This window comes from Anopheles stephensi, chromosome 2 (assembly GCF_013141755.1).
Source record: "Anopheles stephensi strain Indian chromosome 2, UCI_ANSTEP_V1.0, whole genome shotgun sequence".
Taxonomy (NCBI): Eukaryota; Metazoa; Arthropoda; class Insecta; order Diptera; family Culicidae; genus Anopheles; species Anopheles stephensi.
In genome coordinates, this window is record NC_050202.1 from 42,644,325 (window position 1) to 42,660,241 (window position 15,917).

Below are 15,917 nucleotides of genomic sequence, written 5' to 3' on the forward strand. Positions count from 1 at the left end.
TCATTCGCCATTTTCGAGCGACGGTCGTTAAATGGACGTAACGCAGTAGTAGAAAGCGAGTAGGTGATCGTCCAACCCCGCGCAAAAGCAACGAAATGCTATTGATTAGGAGAGAAAATGAAAGTGAATCTCCACCGCGGAGCCCTCTGCCGGACCAGTTCTCTTCGACAGCAGCGATGTATCGCTCTTTATCTCCTTTCTCTCTGCCGTGTGTGTTGACCAATGCACATATGCTCGTTCGCTTCATGTTGAGTAGCTTCTCCACTTGAGTGTAGTTTGCAGGGTTTCTCACGTGCCACGCTAACAATCGGTTGGTTTGGACACTTAAGCTGATTTTTTAAATGTATTTTAACAGTAATTTTAAACGTGTTTTATACGTAATTCGAAAATTTTAATTTGCAAAAAAGATTATAACAGAAGAAGTTGAATAATATTTACACATGGACAAATGCTTAAAACCGGGTCACTACATTCTGTTCCAGAGCTGAAATCGACTGAAATTTATATGATTTGAATGTTATCTTCTATTGATTATGTCTTCTATTAATGACCCGACCCTGTATCACTGATTTGGTCTCTTGTTTTTATTGGGTACTGTCCGTTATATTTAACTTATTTTCGATCAATCATACGGATGCTCAGCCTTAACACCGCCTTTAAAAACTAAATGAGCTTTTGCATTGCCGAGGACTCATACGATATACGCTGCCAGACGACTTCATACGCTATATATTTAGACATTTCTCTTAAATACGAGGCAATTAAAAAAAAATACACAATTCACAAAAAACTATAGTGAAAAAATATTTCATAGTGAACTGGACATCCTCAGCACCGTAAATTATTCCTTAAAAGTTTGGAACGATAGCAGAAATCGTGCAGCAAATAAGCTTAGGTGCCCCTGTACGATGCTTTTCTACTCTCACGAAACACCTTCCAGTGAGGGTGCCCTCTCGCGATGTCCGACTGATGATGGTGAAAAATGAAAGTAGTTTCTTTGGTCGGCGATCCTGCGCCATTGTAGCGCAGGAAGTCATACAGTCAAGGCCATTCGTGGTATGGTGTGGTGCAGAGAACAGCTCGTACAAGCTCTTAAGTAACTACCATCTTACACTTGGCGCACAGTACAACTTAGTAAGTTAAACTTTAGTTCTGTGACAGTCGTCGTCTGCAGTGGAATGGGCCAGAAGAAAGCTCATAATGTGCACGCTAGTTGAATAACGATAGAAAATCGATCACCCAGTATGGCAGTCGATCGATCGATCAAACCGTGAGTCAGTTGCAGCAGCAGCAGCAGCGGCGTTGCATTGCTTTAGTGAACCCGTGTTCCCCCAAACTCAGGTCCCTGGACTCGGATTCGGTGTGCAACTGGAGTTTAACATTCGTCACGTTCCGTGACCACCTCGATGCGGTGAGTGTGGTGAATTGTGTACAATCGTACGAACGTAGCCAATCGGCTTGCAGTGCGGAAACACTTTACATAACTCCTTTTTCGGTGGCTAGTGTACGGGTTTGGTGACGAATTTCGCGTGTTCCACAATGGCCGTTTGTACCGCCGACAACCGCGGTTTTGCGAAATGTTCATTTCATCGATCACTTGAGTTGAGCCACAGCCACGGTGAGCAGAGTGTTCGGTGAGCTCACGAGGAATTGTAACTATATCGATCACCAGTTCTTGGAGGTGCAACAACATTTCCATGGACCAATCCGACCTCTTCCTACGACGTTAGTGGAAGGTGGCCGAAGGTTCGCCTCGCAGACGCTTTTTCCCAACAGCCGTGCGTGTCCGGGTTCGAATCATTTCACTTTCAACCGTCCTCGTGATAGTGCGCATTTCCATCCAGAAGTTGTGGTGACTTGTACAGTCGTTCGTTTTATGGAAGAAACTCTATGTAGGAGGTGACCGTGCGTGATAGTTCAGTAAGATATTTATCAAGTCCACAATCTAGCTGCTATGATGAAGTGAAGTTTCCGGATCGTTCCTCGAGTGTTACAGTTCTCATTTGGTCGATGGGTTGAACCAAACGTTTCAGACAGGTTTTCAACCGCATCCGATCCGAAAGCGGTCACATAAACTTTCTTTATAATTTTCATAAACATTGGCCGATAATGTGGGTGAAGTGAAGTGAGATTTGAGGCCGCCGAGGGAAGGCGTTTTGAACTGGTGAATGGTTGGCCTTTGTTGGCTGGCCGAATCCGAAACATATGTTAGTGCAAAAGTGTGTCACGATTAAACATTATCTAAATTTGCAAATGGTGTGAATTGGTGTGCGTCTGTGTTGGTGATAGTGTTTGGAGCGTTTCGTTAGTAGTGAGGATGACGGTTTGGTCTTTTACATATTTTTAGGCAACCAGTGTGTGTAGTAACTGCACCTACATGGGCTTACGAGGTCGTGAATTTGAATCTATCCCAGAGAGACAGCCATATGGTCTTTTATTGAACATTAGCCCGTTGAATTAATATTTAGCAGAAATCATAAGGTATAAAATTATTAATCCTTAATTAATCGACAAGAATGTACCCCATTTTTTTGAAAACATACTTGAGTGTTGGTCAGCTATTTATAAATACGTATAAGCTGTGCATATAAGTAAAAGGAAAATCATTTTCCAAAGCCAAACGACCCCACTTAAGCCATTTAAATAACTTGAATCGCTTATCTTCCTAATGAGAGCGATGAACTTCGCCACACAGGCACCCAATCACGGCTAGCACCCGATAAGCGAGAAAGCCTTTCACTGCTGCAGTGCGCTTTGCAAGCGGATATGACCATTTACCCGGAGAGAAGACCCTCATTCATACACAAGGTGGCTCGCTTAGGGCAACGCATGTCTTACTGTCTCGGGGGGTTTTACATAGTCCTTCTCTACTCTTCCCGTGCAAGCCTGAAGATTGGTTCCAACTGTGGACACCTTTATACCATCAGAGCGACATACGCGGCTGACTTTGCTGCATCACGCGTCGATCGACACTACTTATCTAATGAAGTTTATCGAAACAAAAGTCACGAAGCGCCCGAGACAAGATGCAAGAAATCGTGCTTCTAAATTTTGGTGTCGCCTAATGTAGTTCCGGTGCGAGCTGAGGGAGGTTCCTTGACGCTATCGGGGTTGGAACTCGGGAAGAGTTGAGATGGCGACACCCATCCCAAAATTCCTTTCATTATATCATATCATCGAGTATTAAACGGATTTCCCCTTGGCCACTAGCGCTTTTGTTGCTAGCCTTTTTCACTCTCGTTTTCCACAGAGTTCGTAGAAGGAGCTGCTACTGTACCGATTGACTCATGTACCTGTGGAGTGAAACTATTACAACAAGCGGCAGTGCGTGGTGAGACGTAGTGCGAATGTGAAGATAGCGAAGACGGTCTAGCAAAACACTGGTCGACTGGTCGAATGAAAGTGAAAAAGAAGAAAATCGTGAACGAAACATTTATCCGTCCATCATCTGGCGGTGCAGTGTGAGCTCGCCCAGGCTGGTGTCGCTGGACCGTCCGGTCTGACGGTGTCGTATCCAAGTTCAGCTGGTACGCAGTGGTGCAGTGCGCGCAGTGGTTGAAGGCAGATGCGGGCTAAACTGATGTTAAATAATGTTACCCGTGCCCCGACGTCGTGCCTTGCCGAGAGCAGAAGAAAGTGAAATGAGATTATGAATCGTGTAAACATCGAACCCCGCGCCAACAAAACGTTGTAAGTGAAACGTTGAGTGAAAGATACAAAACAAAAAAGAGTGAAGCGTAGTGAAAAATACCATTTGCAAAAGGCGCTCCTAACGGCTAGTTAACTGACCGCAGATGTTGTTGGCACAGGAACGCAAAACTTCAAACATAAACACACAAACGTAAGCGAGCACGTGTAGCCGACGAAAGAAGAAGTTCAAGACAAGGTACGAAGGAAAGAGAAGGTAGAGCCATAGCAGGATTGTAACGAAGGACCGCAGAACTTGTAGGATAATTTTATGTGCAGAAGAACACATTCGGAAATGGATTTGTTTCTGGTGAGCAGACTGATCGTCGGCACGGTATTGGCCGCTCTAGTGTTTGTTGGCAGTGTGGAAAAAGTAGAGGGAGGCGTGCATTGGAACGATACTGAATTGATCACTCGAAATGGACGGTTTCTGTTCGATACATTGTTTGGATTGAACACGGCCGCTTTTTCGCTTGATGATGATGATGACCTGAGCAACAATCAGGTGAAAAGCTGCGATTGTGGTAAGTATCGGCAGGATTGGTATGAATTCTTAAAAGCTCATACTAAATGGGTTCGTTCTACAAACAAGCCTGGGTTCAATTATTGCATCGATTTAGATTCTGAAAGTTAATTAGTAAAAGTCAAAATCTTTAAGGATCATTTTTTCTACAACAAGTAAAAAAAGAAATCATAATGTATAAATATAATGTACAATCTGCATGCAATTCTAAGATGTATGAGATGTATGAGATTTATATGAAAAATTTGATACTCATTTACTGTATATTAACTTAATGACCGTTATTAAAGTCGATAACCTCTTCAAAAACTAAAGGTAATAAAAATAAAAAAATACACTATTCGTGAAACTTTAAGATTTTGTGCATTGTAAAAAATAATAAATGAGTTGAAAACGCTAATTTTAAACAAACAAAATTTTGAAAGTAAATGCTAACTGAATTTATGCTAACTGACGCGTTTGCTTCTGCTTCTGCTGTGCGAATTGCATACCTGTCGGGCTGAAACCGTAGCGTGTGCTAAATTTTCCGTCTTCACGACCGCTAAAATTGCTACGCCTGCTAAGTTGATACTGTTGCTTATCGTGTTTTCCAGAGTGCGGTGCGGCTAATCAGGAAATTCGAATAGTTGGAGGGCGTCCGACTGGGGTAAATCAATACCCTTGGCTGGCACGACTAGTTTACGATGGTCAGTTCCATTGTGGAGCATCACTTCTGACGAGGGATTACGTGTTGACTGCGGCACATTGCGTTCGGAGGTAGGTAACTATGGTTCATCACTTTTATTCATTCCAACTAGCTTTAGTGTAATTTGATGGAAAGACTAATTATTTCACCTTCCCGTTTCAGATTGAAACGCAACAAGATTCGTGTAATCCTGGGCGATTATGATCAATTCGTAGCGTCCGAAACACCGGCGATCATGCGAGCGGTCACCGCTATCATACGCCATCGGAGCTTCGATCAAAACTCCTACAATCACGATATTGCTCTGCTGAAGCTGCGCAAACCTGTTGACTTTACGAAAACCATTCGACCGGTCTGTCTGCCCAAGGAACGCAGTGAGCCAGCCGGCCAGCTGGGTACGGTCGTCGGATGGGGAAGGACCTCGGAAGGTGGTACACTTCCAGCATTAGTGCAGCACGTGGACGTACCGATCTTGACGCTCGATCAATGTCGTAGCATGAAGTACCGTGCGTCTCGCATAACTTCAAACATGGTAAGCTGCGGTAGAATAAATTACATCTTATCAACATCAGCTAAACTTCCTTTCCTCTCGAACGATATTTTTACAGTTGTGCGCTGGTAAAGGCAAACAGGACTCTTGCCAGGGCGATTCCGGTGGACCGTTGCTGGTGCGAAACGGTGATAAGCACGAGATTGTGGGGATTGTGTCGTGGGGCGTCGGGTGTGGCCGGGCAGGCTATCCCGGAGTTTACACCCGAGTGGCGCGTTATCTTCCCTGGCTGCGCGCTAACCTCGACGACACCTGTCTCTGCTCGAAGTGATATTAGAAGGGAAAAGGAACATATTGTAAATAAAGCGCGAAAACTAGCTAGCTCGACTGACAATACCACCGGATAACTGAACATTGTTTTCAAGTGTATCGGGAATCGGGGTCGTTTGTTTGTTTTTTTTTTTTGTGCTACAGAGGCTGCGAGATGCAATCTTAAAGGGTTGTGTCGGTTGTGTCCCATTTTCCTCCCACCGTTCGCTAGCAGCATACCGGCAGGGTGATAATTTGATCGATTTACCCAAGCGACACAGAATGTTGGTGCACTAATTGGGGCGCTCGTACGGTTGCCATTGCCTTTCGCGCTGCGTGATGTGTTTGAGATTTTGTGTGAAACAAAGCAAAGTAAACACGGACAGGGAAAGGCCCACACGACACCGATGTCGGCATATTGGATGACGGAAGAACAAAAGCAACGATTAAAAGAAATGGGAGCATAAATAGTGAGCTGCAGCAACTGGGACTCGGCACTCGGCCGCAGGAAGGTGGAGGAGGGAAAGAAATTTTCTCACGTATCGTACGCAGAAACATTCACGGAATGGTTTGCCAGCATGCCGGAGCAAATATGGAGGGCGGAGCCAGAAACGATCACAAAAAGCTCATTATCGCACATAAACTATCGTAATTGAATCATCATCTCATGGTGTGTGGGATGAAAGGTATTTCGCTAGTTTGTGTTTTGTGCCTCCAAAAACATGAGGAATCGTTCGTCGTCGGTTAAATAAACGCTACTTTTCGTATGTTTAAAATCAGCTGTTTAACTTACATTGTCTTATTTTCTTATTTCCATGTAAGCGGCTAGTACAGCTTTCATTTGATAAACTTCCAGTCAGTTCGGTTGTAGTATGTTTATTACAATAACGTGCTAAAAAGTAACCATGATTGCATTTTCTTCAAAAGAGCTTTTCGAATAAATATCGGGATAAAACTAATTTGTCTGATGCCGATACTGACCCTAGAAGACAAAACAGTGCGTAATGCAAATTTTCAATACCAGGAGTTTTGAGACTACCATAAAGATTGAAAAGTGGGATGAAAAAAAATGTAAAAAAAAAATTGAAATTCCTTTTATCGTTATAAATGTGATTTTGTGACATTTGGTTCACAGCAAAGAGGATTTTTTCAAATTATTTTTGACGAATTGGATAAGAGCAGCTTTTTTGTTCAACGTAGAGAAAGAAGCATTGTACTTAAATGTAGTTTTGGAAAAGGTCCTTGGGGTCTTTTAAGCTAATTGAAGCGCTTGATGACAAACTTGGATATCTTGGACTTGAATGTATTGTTTTACAATTCTGCATCTAATTTCCTTCCCGAATTGTTAATTCACATCAACATCGATCGAACGTCAAAATAATAAAAGGCCGGAGTATGAAATAACACTTTAAAAAGTCACTTACTAAAAGATAATACATAACTAACACACAACTAATAGTTCTTTCTTAGTTTCAACCTCTAGTTATGGAAACTATGTATTGTTTTATCCTATTCAATTCAATTTGTACTGCTTTTGGTTTCATCCACCAAATGCCCAATGTGCATTCTAACGGTAAGATGTTTGCAATATTTCCAGCTTCTTTCAAGAAAATTCTGAAACTACTGAAGAAGCACATGGTGAGCCTCAATGTATTTGGCAATAATGAAAAAATCACTAAAACTAGGCATGATAAATTCCCCTATTTAATTTAACTCCATGAAATAAAACACCATTGAACCGTGAAAAATAAAGAAGGCAAGTGAGGACAATTGAAAAGGTAGTTGATGGCACATTTTATTTATCTATACCAATGTGAAGTTTATCATAACTTTATTTTCAAACGTAGAATTTTAAATATTACATTAAAAACAGTTGTATTAAGTTTTATGGACTGAAGTGTACTAAAGAAATGCAGATATATTTTTAAATAATTAAATTTGGACCCATTCCGGTGAGTACTGTATTTTCTCATTTTCATCTCTCTTGTCATGACACATTTCTCAGTGAGTGTTTCAAAAAAGAGTAATCGAAGGGAAGCAGTATATGCTATGAAATATTTGCTATTTTGTACTACGAGTTTAAAATTTATTAGTTTAGCAACATTTGCTCTCAATTTATTTTGGAAGATGTAAGGTGTTGAGTTATGAAGGTGCTATAGTTATCATGTGACATGCCATTTGTAGCACATATCAATCGGTTCAACAGCTATCTTCAGTGCAATTATAATTAAAAATTATGTAAAAAAAATGAACGAGAATATCTCTTAAACTATGAAATAAGAAATTAATGTAGACAACATAAGCTCCAAGAATAAACACCTTGAAATGATTATAGTTCAGAGTTCGATTAACATTAAAACGCATCTTAATAAAAAGAAACTTACCGTGAAAGCTCTCAAGACTGCACCGACCCTTCGTACCAAGTGTAAAGAACCCTTTGCATCCAACGAGCATAAGCAACCGTCGAGCTTTCACTCGATATTTGGCCGGGCGTTTGTCACGAAGGCGGATAACCATCTCAATAACCTGATGAGGCCCCCGGTCAAAGATCGAATCGCCTTTGGGTAAGGTCTCGGTGGTAACGTCCGTTCTAAAGAAGATCGTCCGTCCAACGGGAGGAAAGGGTTGAGCGCATTTGTTTACCTTTTTGCTGGCTGGCTGGTTGACTGGCTGAGTGTGGAAGCCAGTACGAAAGCAAGCAGAGCAGGTTGCTTGTGTCTTTCCACGCTTCGTAAAGGTGATGTTCATGTATCGACCGACCGAAGACGACCGAAGGTGAAGACGAATGGGACGATGAATGGATGGAGGATCATCCCGAACCTCCCGCTATTACCGCACCACCGTTCGCGATTTCCGCCCACTTTCGACCTGGGCGATGGGCGACGACTGACGGAAAGCCCAGGGTAAAAAAGCGAAGCAGCAAACCCAAGCAAGTGCCCAGAGAAAGCCGACCGTGGATGCGTGGATCCCGAAAGCACCAGGCCCCGAACACCGATCATTTCAGTCAGTGACCGTGAGCGAAGCGGACGTGTCTTGGCGAACGCATCCCATCTTTCCAGTTGCGTTCTTCCTCAGTCAGTGGCTAAAGTGACTTGCCACTCCCGGTTGGGCGAAACTGTTTCCCATAAGTGATCGTCACACGTCAGTGAATGCTCCGGACGCGGGCAAAGCGAAAAAATCCGAAGCAGGCGCTTGAATAATTGCAACCAGAACGCTGTACCATTTGGGGTCGAAATTGAAGCCAAACGAACCACCGGTTGTAGCAATCCTCACCCCGAAAACAATTAACGGGCCAACGGCAAGTGAATGGGAATGCATTAGTGTGTGCGGTGGGGCAACTCAAAATGTGCAACTTTAGCGTGTCGGTGGTAAATTCGGTTCGTTTGCAGATCTAATCTGCGCAACACTGAGGTGTTGTTGAAGGTGCTGCCGAAACATACACATAGCAAGAAGCCGTAACAAAAGAAGGCAACTCCCCATTATCCGCATATAGTTAAGTGAATCTCGAGCCGGGAGTGTGAAGAATTGACGTGAGAACAAACGTGTAAAAGAATTCTCCTAAAATTAGAACGAATTGCTGTGCTGTGTGCTGCTGCCGATAAAGCTAACCCGAAACCTTGCTACCACAGGATGGAAGTAAGCAATTTAGCACGGAAGCTCATCAATTTGCGCATCAACGCGATGCTGTGGGCGATGTTGGTGGTGATGCTGGGGCTTACGGTGGTGCAGGAAGCCTCCGGCAAACTACTGGCCCAGGGCAAATATGAAATGCTAGCGACATCAAACAAGAACACGGACGAACGCAGCATAGTGGACAACATGAAGATGTTGTTCGGGGCTGGCAGTAATCGGGCTCCGGCTCATGACACACCGTCCAGTGCCTGCAGCTGTCGTAAGTAACCTGTTTCCAGAAACTCTAATTGCTAAGGACCCTGACGCATAACGCAATTCTTTATCTATTAGCTTGGGCATAGTGCTGAATGTCTTGATCGTGAGTTGATCTTCCAGAGATCGAATACTCTAGTCAAAGATGCTTAACCGCATCACCAACTCCGCAGCTTCGCATTTAAATCAATAAGCTGCCACATTCATTATCTGTTCCCCCAAAAACAAAACGACATCCAAATTTCAACACACATATTTCATCCTGAAAGGGCACACGATTGTTGCTTTTACACGTTCGCAGCAGCAATTTTGCATTTCGAGCTCGCTAATGAAATGTGCACACATTGTCTGGGGACCAGGACTGTATAAATTTATTCGATGATGAAGTTTCCCCTTTTTTGCTTTTGCGATGATCTCAATATATTTCCGATTCCGGTACCAGGACCCCCGCCGGTGGCTGGTGGCCAAGAAACTCAATGGTATCCACCACACTCACTTGAGTACACAAGCCAAAGCAAAACAAAAACAGTGCAAAAATACAACTGTGACCATTTGTGATATTTGCATTTTTTCGTCAGCCTTTTTTGTGAGGTGGAACCATTCGAAGATTTTACGATGAAAGGCACACACAAAGCTTAAAATAAAGAAGCGATAATCCTACACACACCACGGGGGAGAGAGAGATTCAGATTTCCGGTGATTTTTTTTTGTGTCGCTGGGTACAGGAAGTCAGTGTGGGTGTGAGGGTGAAAGTGTTTCTCCGGAATCACCCTGGCGCCTTCGTTTTTTTGCTGCTGAGGAGGACCGAAGCTTCCTGCCACTTGGTATGGTGGTGATCCGGTAAAGATTAGCTTTACGACCGATTTTGGTCCGGCGGAGTGGTCGCACGCTTTGAGTTCGATGAACGTTCGGAATGTTTACGATCTTACGGCTGTGCTTGGGTGTGCTTGACCGGTTCTTTCAAGATAGCTGCTACTGTCTCCGAATTCGAACGCGTACCGAAGTTGAGGAGACGCATTACAGGCCCGCTTAACATTGGAATATCTGGCTATTTAAAACTGATCAGGGTGTCGAGGATGAAGTAGAGAGGTTCAAACTATTTCTGGATTTCTGGTTCACGATGAAGTTGAATATTTTAGGAAAGAACTGGAATTTTCTGGAGCACTTTCTCGATAATGTTCAAGTTGGAGTAACATCTTGGATCCTCCAGAAAGTTCTCCACAGGTATCACTTTACTTGTCGATCAATTATCTTGAAGGGAATCGCGATCAGTGTGCATCTTGAAGAGAACACAGATATCGCTCGAACTTAACTTGTTTGTCCCGAAACCCCAATACGGGGATAGCATTTAACAACAAAAAGCACCTATTGCCACGCGCGTGCTCTTCGATTAAGCGTTTTTAAAATGAAAACTTTCATCAACTGGGGGAACCCTTTCGTCGGCCATCAAAAGGTTAATTTGTACCCCGCCGCTCGCACTGCGGTAAGTGGAGACTGGGAGGAAGCTGGAAATGAAGCAAAAACACAAAACTCCTTCTCATCTTGGCCTCATGCTCGCGTGTGCTCAATTCCGTTCAGGGTTTTGTTTTTTTTTTTTTGCTTTCTGGTGGGCCCACCCATGGATACGACAACCCAGCGCGCTGCACTTACTACACTTACACGTAGTTCGAAAATTCGATAGAAAGCTGTTTGATGATCAATCGATCGATTGCAGAGCGATCCTCCCGTACCTGGGTGCGTAAGTGTAACGGAAAGAGTAGGTCCGAGATAGACAAACACCAAACATAAAAAAAAGGAACCAAATCCAAATTCATGACCTACCAAACTGCCCACCTGGGTTTTGAAGGTTGTGTTTTGGTTTTTTGCTCTTTTTTCTGTTTGGTGCTGTGCAGAGTTTTACACTCAACCAGATCCCGAGCAGATGGCCAGATGAGCGTTTGATACAAGATCTGTAAGCGAAATGTATAATGACGACGAAGGTTGTGCCGAGAGGATCAAGTGAGCCATCCTTCTGTCAGCATCAAACCGGCTTTGCCGCCGCCGTCGTCGTCGCTTATCGCGGCCTCGATCGAGCAAGTGTTCGTGGGGAGGCCTGGAGTCGATTTAATCGGGCTTCTCTGCATTTACGGTAACGGTTACGGTAATTCTACGTCCAACGGTTCCAAATCGCGACCGAACGATCTGAGCGCGTTCTTGTTAGCTGGCTTGCTTGCTTGCTGGTGGCGTGCCAATAGTGAATGATCGTGTGACACGCACGCGTCCGTCGCCGCCAAGAGTGAATGCAATTACTGCAGCAGCCATTTGCGTGTGGCTGTAGTGTGGCCGATGCAACTCAACCGCTCCGCTTCAACGTGTGTTTTTTGTTGCTTACAGGATGTGGCGAACGGAACGATGCCTCGAGGATCGTCGGCGGCCAGGCGACGGGCGTGAACGAGTTTCCCTGGATGGCGCGATTAAGTTACTTCAATCGATTCTACTGCGGTGGCATGCTCATCAACGACCGATACGTTCTAACGGCCGCGCACTGCGTTAAAGGGTAAGCCGGACGGGGGATGCTGTCCTCAGGGGCAGGGTAGAGATCGGCGAGGGGAGACGTTGAACGTGACTGTGTTTGTATGTTTGTTTGTCTGTTTCCGTCCGTGTTTTCCAGCTTCATGTGGTTCATGATCAAGGTGACGTTCGGTGAGCATAACCGGTGCGACGACTCGGTACGGCCAGAATCACGCTTCGTACTGCGAGCGATCGCGCAAAAGTTTAGCTTCTTAAACTTCGACAACGACATCGCGCTGCTGCGGCTGAACGATCGCGTACCCATAACGGACTTCATTCGCCCGATCTGCCTGCCATCCGATCCGAGTAAGTTCGAAACACAGCCATGTGGGCCAAATGTGGCACACTGCCATCGTGCAGATACGCAGATAGCGCACACCGTACCGGGCTGCGATCTTGAAACATTGGCAAACCGGCTAATGGGAAGCGCAAATACTCGGCTTGTGCCCCCAAATGTGACCTCCTTTTGGGCCTTGCCGTTTTGTAGTTGTTGTTGTTTTTTTTCCTCTGCGGTTTTCTTACCAACTCGTTCGTTCTCATGCTCACTGTCCTCTATTTACCATCTCTCGGGTAACAGGTAACGCGTACGTCGGCACCAACGGAACCGCTACCGGTTGGGGCACACTGAAGGAGGACGGCAAACCGTCTTGCATCCTGCAGGAAGTGGAGGTACCGGTCCTCTCGAACGAAGTCTGCAGTACGCAAACGAACTACACCGCATCCATGATCACGGACAACATGATGTGCGCCGGCTACCTTGGAGTGGGCGAGAAAGACTCGTGTCAGGGAGATTCGGGCGGTCCACTGATAGCCGAACGCGAGGACAAACGCTACGAGCTGATCGGTGTCGTTTCGTGGGGTAATGGTTGCGCCCGGCCGTACTATCCCGGTGTGTACACACGCGTGACACGCTACCTCGACTGGATACGCGAAAACTCCAAGGACGGATGCTTCTGCAGTGAGTGAGATGAGACTAGACCGGGGGCCAGCAGAGTCGCACCAGGGCTCATGTGATGATGGATTCGCGTTGGTGGTTTGCGGTAGCAGAGAGGCAGCAAATAGGATCAAGCCCTTAGGAAGTGTAACGCGATAATTAACCGTATCTAGCATGTAGGACACAACTCGAACCACAACTCTGGCGCTGAACAATGCACCCTGCAGTCGACCATTCCAAAGCGTCGTTTCTTCACTCCTCTACTTCCACTTCGCTATTCTGCCCGGTAGCAAAGACGCCTACACGCTGGACAGTAGAACGCCGCGACCCGTCCAGTGAAATCCCTACCCCACTACCGACTACGATGGCCGATTTAGTTTCTCCACCGGCGAGCGTCACTGCCCGATACCGTTAAACTGACCGTGGCCGGAATTTTAAAACGGTAGACATTAATAAACCAAGTGAAGATAAGCGGCGGAAAAAAGAGATCGAAACTTAAAAACGTTACAAAAACAGACCCACGTCCACACCACAACGCGTACGTTCTCCTTTTGGCCCTGTGCTTTCGCGCGTACCAGAAGCCAGAAGGGAAGGGCAGCCTTTTTTTGCTGCAATTCTTGTTGAACAGTTTCAGACGGGAAGCTCGCTCGTTTTCTCATCACTCGCGATCGTTCGAAGCTGGGTGACAATTGTTAGCTCTTTATCAATGGGTTTACAACGGTTAACTATAGACTGGAGTGCGATGATGCTTTGCCACGTTCCGTAATGCGTTACAAATTAAGCTCAACACGATGTTCCGTTGTGTCACGCTAGAAACGATCGGGAGGAAATTCTACAGCTCTGAAGTTTTTCCGTCCGCATTTTTTGTCAACCAGCCTTAATCGTTTCGCTTCGGCCTCAAAATTTCATCAATCGTTTCGCTTTGGTTCGGGCAGCGGAGTACATCGGAGAAAAGCTGTTTTTAAATACAGTGGAGCGCTACGTTATTGGTGGCACAACAGATCGTATTAACTGTAATAGGGTTAGGTTAAGATTATAATTATAACATTACGCTAGGCATTGTACAACCATATAGAACCTAGGTAAAGTAACGAGTCGATCAACCAGGGCACCCAGGTGAATCCACTATCTGGAAGCTGTGTTGCGTGCAGAACACTGAAACACAACTTGAAGGGAATAAACACATTTTAACTTAATCTAATAACACGAGCTTCTTTTTTTGGTGTATAATTTGTAAATTTTTAAAGTAGCGGAAGGCTTGCGCTCAACTAATCAAGGTAGTTAAAATGTAGCTACTTGAGACGAGATCATAAATTTAAATTTTCCCGCTCAAAACTTTCACAATAATTTTCACATCCCACTCCAGCTTAACATTATGGAAGAATTGAGAAAAGCTTGTGAAGCTCGCACCATAAACACAGATCACCATAAAATCGGTGCCTCGGGGCTCTTGTCTCACAAGCCAGGCATCGATGGGAAGCGTTACAATTATTACTCAGCTAGCAAGTAAGCAGCAGCCCGAGTCAGTATTTGCATCCCAGTGCCATAAAGACCCCCCTTTACACGGGTGCATTAATTTAGTGTGGCAGCAGACATTACTTATAGCACCCGTAACATCGTCTCTGGGAAATGGCTAGCTTGAACTCAAAACATTGAGCTTGAGCTTCCTCTTCAGCTCTGTGGAGTGTTGCGTTCTGGTGTTTTTCATGCTTTCAAGTTGTTTTTTTTGCTCGCGAAGCGAAGAAGAACAATCCGGTTACAACCTGCAACTGACCGGGATGCACGAGAACCGGGAAAGAATGTTACGCTTCGAGCCCGGGCGGAAGACGACCGGTCACTCCTGTTGGGTAGTGAATGGAACATTGAAGCATGCTTGAAGTATGCAGCGAACCTGCCACCTGAAAGGGGAGAAGGAAGGAATCTAATGCCCCAATGGTCCACGATGACAAAGCTGGCAACTGGGTCAACGGCATCGACACACTTCGGAGCGTACTAACGCTAGCTATCCAACGCTCATTTTGCGCGTGCGTTTGCGCCGAACGCTCTGCCAGGAACAACCACGCTCTACGTGCTCTCTAGCCCTCCGCTTTGTTCTACATTCATCTTTTTCGCCCTTACATCATCCGTTAAGCATTAAGTTTGCTCGAATTCTTTCGCTTTTTTTCCTCCTCCGAACTGGCGGTCCCCTGGTGCAATGATACTTGCAGGTGTGATACTTATCAACGGGGGGCATTTTTTTTGTAGCAAAGTTGGGTAATAAAATCAGTTCCGAGCTCATCATTATGTGCGAAAAGTGGAAATAAATGCTTTCATAGATAACTGAATGATAAATAATTTATTTATGGTCAGAGTTTAAAATGTTTCTAGGAATAAGATTACATACATAAAAACACTAAGAATAGTTTGCAATTCATAAAATAGATAACAGGTTGCAAAATGACCAAACTTTATTTTGGTGATAACTTTACCAATAATAACTTTGGTAATAACTTTCCTTACGTTGGAAGACAATAACAGTAATTTTGATCCAAGCTTAACTAGTTAAATCGTACCAAACAGTAAGATGATAAGTTAAGCGAGAGAAAATAAAAACGACCATATGAATCGAATTGCTCCCTGCCATCTGGCACAGTATTACATGAACCTAATAATAAAGAATTTCTGAGGCCTAATTGCCTAAACGGTGTGAAAGTTCACTCGAAGCTTTCGTTTGCATTCATAAATGTGTAATGAGATATAATTTGGCTCTTTCTATCTTTCGAAATTCTTTGCAGGCTTTGTTGTCAGAAGGTTTTCAAATTGCAACTATTATGACCGCATTTCTACTTCAACTGGGTGTTGCTGATGCCCTTAT

At 44.6% G+C, this 15,917-nt stretch overlaps 1 protein-coding gene across 1 annotated transcript; it reads left to right on the forward strand.

Moving 5' to 3' along the window:
• The first annotated feature begins 3,505 nt into the window (after positions 1 to 3,505).
• Positions 3,506 to 14,249, forward strand: LOC118502370 (transmembrane protease serine 9-like). The gene is made up of 9 exons (XM_036034589.1): positions 3,506 to 4,211; positions 4,804 to 4,966; positions 5,058 to 5,427; positions 5,504 to 5,712; positions 9,084 to 9,139; positions 9,230 to 9,586; positions 11,953 to 12,115; positions 12,230 to 12,435; positions 12,707 to 14,249. The coding sequence occupies exons 1-9, from the start codon at positions 3,959 to 3,961 to the stop codon at positions 13,093 to 13,095; spliced, it is 2,166 nt and encodes a 721-aa protein (XP_035890482.1). The 5' UTR covers positions 3,506 to 3,958; the 3' UTR covers positions 13,096 to 14,249.
• The last annotated feature ends 1,668 nt before the right edge of the window (positions 14,250 to 15,917 follow it).